Below are 9,271 nucleotides of genomic sequence, written 5' to 3'. Positions count from 1 at the left end.
ACTAAAAATAAGGGCGGAGATTCGGGGTGTGCAGGATCGAATGGCGAAGAATGAGACTCACAACGATGCGCGTGTTAGTTCTCTTCAACGATCCGTAGAGGTCCTGGGCCATGAAATGACCGCCATTACAAAGATTGCTGCAGATCTCCATAAAACGAAACAAGAGGTGAAAGAGCTACGGGAAACTGTTTCGGGATTACAGCAATTCACCAAAAGTACCATTTTACAACCTGTTGGTGAAGATCCTCCACCCAAAATGGACAACTATCATGAAGATGATGATCCCGAACCAGAGGATCTTCCCGTAGTTCAACAACCGATGAATCAAAGGGGCACTTCTAAGAATTCTGGTCTGCCTATTCATCATCCCCAGAGTTATTTCAAGCAATCTCCGCTCCCGAACTACAACTATCATAACCATTATGGTAGCGTAGGTTCGGTCGAGCCTGCGGCGTATTATCGTCGTCCCCAACGCGTAGCCGATTGGAAAATCAACAAGTACGCTGGGAATGATGAAGGGACGGGCCTGAATGAATTCTTAGAATCTGTGCACCAGTATGCCGAGTCAGAACAGATTTCCGAAGAGGAGTTATTCAACTCAGCAATGCATCTATTCACCGGCAATGCTCTGGCGTGGTATAGAGCTATGCGGTCGCAAAAGCGGTTGTATAATTGGAATCATTTAGTTTGCGAGTTGAGGGCGAATTTCGTTCACCCTGAGTTCGACGCTACGTTGAGCATGAAAGCATCTCATCGGCGACAGCAGTGAAATGAATCCTTCCAGCAGTATTACCTGGAAATGGAGTCAATTTTCGAGCCATGACCACGCCATTGTCCCCAAGTGAGAAACTCGATCTGCTTAAGAGAAATCTCAAGCCAGATTACAAACAGTATCTCATCTTGAGGCCGGTGAATACGCTTGCTGGCTTCTGACTATCGGCAAATCTCTCGATGCTTCAAGAACCCCAATCTACTCCAAAGTATTTGGTGGTTCCAAGGAAGTAGCTGCAGTTTCTGATAACCCGGCTTACAGTGGTTCAAAGCCAACTCAACTGCAGCAGGGGAATGCGAGATTTACCAGATCAAAGGTTTTTTTATAAGAGAGCCCCGGGAGCCTCACAGCCGGCCACTAAGCCACCTCAGAATCTCCCAAAGAATACGAGAGGCCAGCCGGATAAGAATCTCCATGGGAAAGCGAATAACGAGAATAAATCAGCTCAGTCACAGAAAACGGTCATCCCTTTACATTACCTGGTGGAAAACCATCGTCCACCGCATCTCGGTTCCTGTTACAACTGCGGAACTCGCGGACACGAGCATGGAGAGTGTCAGAAACCAAAGAGAATTTTCTGTGTGCTGTGTGGATTTAAGGGTTTTGAAGCTTCCCATTGTCCCTATTGCCTAAAAAACGGGATTTGGTCCATTTAAAGCCGCCCTTCGGAGCCGACCAGCGCACCATCGAACAGCTAGTCATACCTCCCGAAGTGCACCAAAACTTTCGACCTGCCGGCGATGAGGACTATTGCGATCCGCTTTCCGTACAAACGATCAGTTTTAATCTGCCTTCGGATAATCGACCATTTGCCTGGGTTGAAGTTCATGATTCAATGTTCGCAGCCCTGCTCGACAGTGGCAGTAATGCCACAATCATGAGCATGCGACTTCTACAGAGAATTTCCCCCACCTCTTTGGAGGATTTAGATCAGCCATGCGAACTACGCTCGGCTGGTGGTCAGATCATGCCGGTTCAAGGCCAGTGCTACCTTCCTTTCACCTTCGAAAGAAGACCAGAGTCGTTTGTACCCTCATCGTCGAAAATTTGAGTGTGGACTGTCTGCTGGGAATGGATTTTTGGAGAACCTTTGGAATTACTCCGGAATTACATGAATGTGCTGTGGTTAACCCTGGTCAGATGCGGGTTTTGGAGGCCAATGAGTGCTTGAATGAATCGACACTCACTCCAGAACAAGCGCAGCGGGTAGATGAGGTAAAGTCTCTCTTCCAGAGCGTTGTTCCAGGTAAACTGAACACAACCACCTTGACTGAGCACAGGATTGTAATAAAAGAGGAGTTCCGAGGTAAGGATCCAGTAATCCGCTATCCGTATAACATGAGTCCAGAAAAACTGTTCAAGGTATGGGCCGAGGTAGACAGATGGCGTTCGATGGGAATCTTTTTAAACCCGCGTAGTCAGTTTTTCCCCGTGGCATAGGTTGATGTCGAATCCCTTTGTTTGGGTACGGGTCACCTGTACTGCCAGCGTCGAAATTCCATATAGCTGCTCCGGTTGCAGCGAACACCACTTTCTGTTTACCGTGACACTTGCCAACACGGTGAACCAGCTGCTTGTAGGCTGGGAAACATTGAAAAAAAAACCTTACACTATTCCCATCGTCGGGAAGATTCCTCATTCCCATTTGGGGAATTAAAAAAACACTTTTGCCCCTCTTCAGCGGGGATTTTCACGTTGGAGTCTCTTCCTTCTGCAGGGGAAGGACTCAAACATACGACCGAGGGCGTTTTCGGAACGAAAACCCTCTCAAAATCGACGAAAACGAATAAAATCGCGACGTCGCGACCGATTTGTTTTTATTTACTGTTTTCTGTCATTCTCTTTTCCCCTCCCGACTGAGTAATGTCATCAAGGGAATCATTTCCATTCTGTTCCTTGTGACACTTCTCAGTGAGGGAGCGCGTGAGGTTAGCCCACTCACTGTTGTTGCGCGTAGCGCTTTGTGAGGAGACACTGGGCAAAATCTTCACGTTAATTTCATATCAAAATCAAAACACCGCATGAAATATAATGTTTTAATTCGATTTTAATTATTAATTATTATGAATTGTCCAATTTTAACCTGTTTTTACGTTTATTTTAATGTGTTAGCGTCAGGATCATTCTTCCGATTCCGAGAGGAATCAGAACGAACTAGCCTGATTCCCAAGGTCTTGCTCAAACAACTCTTTTCGAGTCATTCTTGATGCGGTAAACACAACCTGAGCGTACTGTGTTGTCCAGTTGTTTTAGTATTTGGAGGGAGTAAGTTTAATTTCGACCGCTTGCGGGATTATACAAATGTTTTGTCCACGCGGGCCGAAATGTTAATGGATGTGTGATTCACCTAAGATGAATTTGGGAAAGGATTGAAACCGTAATTGTAGAGTTGGTATGAATACTGAAACTGGATCAAAAAGATAATAACACGCGTTCCGCTGCGAATGGCCTAAGGTGATTTGCAAAATTTTAGGGGCGGAATGCCGAACCTGATTCGTCGTGGTCAAGGATGGATACTTTAGTTCACCCATTGACACCTGAATGTGAGAATGGTGAGCTGTTGCCACTCGTAGGCAAGGCCCAGCTCTTGACCTGTAGACAGATTTGGAGCCGAAGCACCGATTTATAATATGTCGCGTCGATTTGTAGTTCTGATTGTTACATGTTTAATTGGAATTGTGGAAAGAGTTTGTAGTGTAGTTTAATTTTATTTTGCATGTTAATTTATTTATTTATTTTATTTATTAATTTTAACTCGTTATTTTTTATTGTATCGGTGAAAGGGATATAAGGATTAGTTAAAAAAAAATGTAGACATTTTTTCCTCCTCGGTGTGGGCGAGATTGCAACTCTCGAGGTTGCAATTAACCCAAATTTGTGTAAAAAACGCCGAGCGTGTATATATATGTTGCTTGTCAGTTGTGTGTAGGAGTTGTTTTTGTTTTGATTTTGGTTGTAGTGACAAGCAACATACTCGCCGCTGCATGTTGCATGTGTAATTTTAATTCGTTGTTTTCACGTTAGATTTTATTTAGCAGTTTGTGATAGGTGTTTTAGTAGATAGGTTATAAATTATCGGTGTGAATTGTCTCGCGTGTGAATTAAAATTAGGCCCCGTCTCTCCTCCCGCGGTGGAAAAGAAAAATGCATTAACGGCGAGCCAAGTGCCGTTGTGTTGGTTCGAAGTGATGGGAAAAAACGTCAAGCGGGGTGTTTGATTATGCTACGCCAGAAGATCGCAGTGAACCGCGAAAAGAGAAAGACGTTTTTTTGTCCGCCGAGTCTTCCACCGAACGTCGCAATCGATCGAATGTGCAAAACCGTAATAGAGTGCAGCATCTGACTTAGAGCCAGCTTCTCGTCGATGTTGGTTACCAGCGACAGCAGGGAGTAATAAACAGGCAAAACGCACCCGCCAAGCCGGCATAATATTCATTTCACTGCCAACGGATCACTGGAACCCGCCATTGCTGCGAGGAGGACGGAAGGTTAGAGATAGGTTTCTTATTTATTTTGTTTTATTTTATTTATTTGTTATTTATTTATTTATGTTAAACAATTTCATTTCCACCCAATCTAACCCCCTTTTGGTAAAGTACCCCAGTGCTACACCGCCCGCCGGGTAAATCGGCCCCGTAAAAGCTGGGGTGGTAAGCGAAAACTTACAATGCTTCCTAGAAAAAAAGACCAACTCAGTTTTCTCCGGGGAGAATTCGATACCCAGCTTAAGAGCCCATTCAGACAAATTGTCCAAGGTATCTTGCAATGGTCCTTGCAGATCGTTAGCCTCGCTGCCAGTAATGGATACAACGCTATCGTCTGCAAGTTGCCTTAGCGTGCAAGAATTTGCAAGACATTCAACGATGTCATTGACATAAACATTATATAAGAGAGGGCTTAAACATGAGCCCTGGGGAAGACCCATAAAACTAATTCGGGAAGATGTCGAATCACTATGTGAGAAATACATATGGTTTTCTGACAACAAATTGAGCAAAAAATTATTCAAATTTGGTGAAAGTCCCTATGAATGAAGTTTCTCGGTTAAAACTTCAACAGAGACAGAGTCAAAAGCCCCCTTAATATCCAAGAATGCAGAGGCCATTTGCTCTTTCCTAGCAAAGGCGAGTTGAATTTCAGTAGAAAGCAACGCTAGGCAATCGTTCGTTCCTTTGAACCGGCGAAAGCCAAATTGAGTGTCTGACAGTAAATTGTTTGTTTCAACCCATTTGTCTAGCCGTAAGAGGATCATTTTCTTCATTGATTTCCGGAGGCTAGAGAGCATAGCAATCGGCCTATAAGAATTGTGATCAGAGGCAGGTTTCCCGGGTTTTCTAATAGCAATAACTTTCACCTCTCTCCAGTCGTGCGGAACAATGTTTAGCTCAAGAAACTTGTTGAATAAATTCAACACGCGTCTTTTTGCAGAATCGGGTAGATTCTTCAACAGGTTGAACTTGATCCAATCCTGGAGCTTTATTGTTGCACGAGAGGAGAGCCATTGAAAATTCCATCATCGAAAATGGAGGCTCTTCCGTAGTTACTAAAAACGCGTCGCGAAAGGTTTTCTGTTCCGGTACAGAATCCGGGCAGACCTTTTCGGCAAAATCGAATATCCAGCGGTCTGAATACTTCTCACTCTCATTCGAAACGTTACGATTCCGCATGCGCCTGGCGGTATCCCAAAGAGTGCTCATCACTGTTTCCCTGGACAACGCGTTCACAAACCGCCGCCAGTACCCGCGTTATTTCGCCTTTACTAAGCTCTTCATCTGCCTGCCCAGTGCCTCGTACTTTTGAAGTAGGTTGACAGTGCCGTACTCCCGGTAGTCCTTATACGCCGCGGACCTTCGCGCGTACAGCTCAGAGCACTCTTTGTCCCACCATTTGTTGGGAGGGCGCTGTCTAATCGTGACCCCGGGTATCGGTTTCGTCTGAGCTTGAGTCGCGGCGTCGATTATCAAGCCAGCTAAGAACGCGTATTCTTCCTCCGGAGGAAGTTCCTCATGAGTCTCGATGGATTCCGCTATAATAGACTCATAACGCTTCCAATCAATATTACGTGTAAGGTTGTAGGAAACATTGATTGGGTTCGCGGGAGTTGAACCATTAGCAATTGATATAACGATTGGAAGATGATCACTACCGTGGGGATCATCGATTACTTTCCACTGGCAATCTAACGCTAGTGATGTCGAGCAGAGGGATAGGTCAAGCACGCTTTCACGTGCTGGAGGATTAGGTACACGTGTCGCTTCCCCAGTATTCAAAAGTGTCATATTGAAGTCGTCGATCAAGTTACAGATTAAAGAAGATCGGTTGTCGTCGTACAGCGACCCCCATAGCGAACAGTGAGAGTTAAAATCTCCCAAAATCAAAAAAAGTGCGGGAAGCAATTCTGCTATATCAAGGAGTTGCTTCTGTTCAATCCGCGCGGATGGGGGAATATATAACGAAACAAGGCAAAGGTCTTTTCCATTCATATTCGTTTGAATGGCTACAACTTCAATATTCGAGATCGAGGGGAGGTCGATTCTGAAAAAAGAATAGCACTTTTTGATCCCTAAAAGTACCCCTCCACTGTGTGAGTCTCGATCTCGACGAATGATGTTGAAATCGTGGAAATTAAGTTGGTCATTTGAATTGAGAAAAGTTTCACAGAGCGCGAACGCATCACAATTGTATGTGTTTATCAAATGTGAAAATAAATCGAATTTGGGGATGATACTTCTGCAGTTCCACTGTAACACAGTGATAAAATTCCTAACCTCTTTCGACGTATTAGTCATCGAAAGATATGATAGCTGAAATGAGGGGCCAAGTTGCTGTGAGTTGCTTCAAAAAGATTTTCACTGTAGGGAGAAGGGCAAGAAGAATGTTTTGAAGGGGATCTGGTATGTCGCATGTTTTAAATATCCAGTCCACAATATCAGAGAATTTTAGGAACCCTGTTTCTTTTATGTCTTCTGATCGAGAAATGGGTGCACGAGGGGTTTTTGACGCCCCAGGAAGCGGTGGGTACTCCTGGTTTGATTTGAAATTAAAACCGGGGGGTACTTGCTTCGGTTTTTCTTCACCGCTTCCTTTTTGTGTTGTCTTATTGATCATCCCGCTAGGGGTTATCTTACGACCTTTGCGAGAAAGATTAGGAGAGTTGAGCATTCTCCTCTTCCTAGATCCCTCTGGCAAGGCATAGGAACATCCTTTGTAGACGGTTCTGATTACTCACTACTATATATTTTTCTAATATTAAATTGTAAGTTTATATTTTATTTAATTCCTCTTTTTCTATGTCGCGGCACTCGTTTGGTTAGCCGTCTTCGACCGTTCTTTTCTCCAAACTCAACTCTCTCTCTCCTCTTTTGTTCCTTTCGCTCCGTCAAGCTCCCGTTCGTCCAGCGCGCCGTGTTGCCAGCTGCGAAGTCCAAGGGGCTCGCTGCTACATCCCCCTTAACACTTCTTGATCTAGTGAGGCACGAAGTTTTGAAACCAAGACGGCTCCCGGCGGTTACGGCCCCTGTTCTGCTCCACAACCTCACTGTTTGCTGACGGACTTCCGTTTTGCTGTTCTCGTTTGGCATCCTCCTGATAATCTGGTTCTGCTGGTTCCTCAGCTTGAGGAAACATGGTATTCTCTGACGTGCCATCCTCATTACTGCATTCTAACTTCTTCAGATAAGCCGTATTGCTACGATACTTTTTTCCCGACCACAACGATTTGATTGTAACGTCCGATCCTTGTTTGGTCATAATTATAAATTCTTCATTTATGAACTCCGTGCTGAGCTTATTGTCTCTCTTCATCCTCTTAGTGAGTACACGATCTCCCACCTGCAAATCACTTTCCCTAGCTCTTCTCTTCCTATCGCTGTTCTTTTTCCCTTTCTCCTTTTGAATTCTGTCTCGGTCTCTCGTTTCTTCGTCATTTGCACAGAATTTTGGAAGATGTGGAAGTTTAGTACGAATCTTATGGCCGAACATCAGCTCAGCCGGTGATCGACTAGTCGTTGAATGGGAGGAAGCACGATATGTAAGAAGAAACTTTTGTAATTCACTTCGCCAATCTTGACCGAGTTCCTGGGCAATTTGAAGTCGTTTCAGTATCGTCCTATTTTGCCTTTCTACTTCCCCGTTTATCTGGGGCCAGTAAGGTATTGTATTGATGAGCTCGATGCCATGTGAACGACAGAACACTGAAAATTCGTTACATTCTTCACTCAACTGAGGAGCATTATCAGCTGTCAATGTCAGAGGAAATCCGAATCGGCAGAATATGGCTGTAAGTTCTGCTATGGTAGACTCTGCTGAAATACTGGTCATCTCACATACTTCAAAGAATCGGCTATAGTAGTCTATAACTACTAACAAGTATTGGCCTTCTGGAAGCGGACCTAAATAATCTAAAGCGACATCCTCCCATGGTCCAGATGGTAGATCTCGGCGAGTCATAGGTTCGGGAACATTCGGAGCAGACACGAGCGTGCATCCTCTACATTTCTTCACAAATCCTTCAATATCGGCATCCATTTTAGGCCACCATACTGATCCGCGTAGAAAATTTTTCATCATTTGGGTACCGGGATGGCCTTCATGAGCTAGGAATAATACTTTCTTACGGAGAGATTGCGGAACGATCACGCGATCACCTCGCATCAAAACGTTTTCCACTTGACACAGCTCTGGCCCAATGATACGGTATGCAAGAGGCAGTCGCTGGGCGTTTTCAAAATCAGTTGTATCTCCTCATCATTTTTCGAAACACCATTGATCTCCTCCCATCTGATCGCTACGTTAGTTGCTGCTGCTGTAGCGACTTCATTGACAAATAGCTCTTCCGAGAGGTCGAACGGTGTTGGGTTTAGAGTTGATAGTCGCGATAGGACATCTGCCACGTTTTTTTCGCCTGGAATATGTTTCACTGTATAATCAAAAGCTTGAAGCCTAAGCACCCATCGTTCAATCCGAGCGCATGGTTTCGACCGAGTGGTAAAAAGAAATTGCAATGCCTTACAATCAGTAATTAAATCAAAATGTTTCCCCAAAAGATACATCTGAAAACGCTCGACTCCCCAAACTGCTGCCAGCGCCTCCTTTTCCGTTTGACAGTATCTTTTCTCTGTGTCAGTCAGTGACTTAGATGCGTAGGATACAACATGGTGAACACCACAGTCGTTCGTTTGAATCAGAATGGCACCCAAAGCTACAGGACTTGCGTTTACCATCACCGAAGTTGTGAGATCGACGTTGTAGTACCCCAGATTAACTGATTTTGACAGAGCGCTGTTGATATCGTCGAACAATTTCTGCTGTTCGTCTGCCCAACAAAATCTAACTCCCTGTTGCGTCAGTCTACGAAGTGGCTCGTCAATTTTCGCCAAATTATGAATATATTTGTTCGTGTAATTGGCCAACCCTAAAAAACTTTTTACCTCGGTTGCGCTTTCAGGACGACGAAAAGAGACCAGAGCTTCTACTTTTGAAGGTGATGGACGAATACCT

At 44.5% G+C, this 9,271-nt stretch overlaps 1 protein-coding gene across 1 annotated transcript; it reads right to left on the bottom strand.

Moving 5' to 3' along the window:
* Nucleotides 1–7,237: 7,237 nt before the first annotated feature.
* LOC129716864 (uncharacterized protein K02A2.6-like) lies at nucleotides 7,238–8,299 on the bottom strand. Its single transcript, XM_055666707.1, has one exon. It carries the CDS (start codon nucleotides 8,297–8,299, stop codon nucleotides 7,238–7,240), a length of 1,062 nt encoding a protein of 353 aa, XP_055522682.1.
* Between the last annotated feature and the right edge of the window lie 972 nt (nucleotides 8,300–9,271).

Source organism: Wyeomyia smithii, chromosome 1 (genome assembly GCF_029784165.1).
Source record: "Wyeomyia smithii strain HCP4-BCI-WySm-NY-G18 chromosome 1, ASM2978416v1, whole genome shotgun sequence".
In the NCBI taxonomy this organism is placed as follows: Eukaryota; Metazoa; Arthropoda; class Insecta; order Diptera; family Culicidae; genus Wyeomyia; species Wyeomyia smithii.
Note: the sequence above shows the minus strand (reverse complement) of the source record. Positions and strands in the feature narration are given on the sequence as shown.

What these genes read in the sequence shown, in the direction of transcription:
- LOC129716864 (XM_055666707.1), bottom strand. Translation starts at nt 8,299, where the DNA reads ATGGATGCCGATATTGAAGGATTTGTGAAGAAATGTAGAGGATGCACG.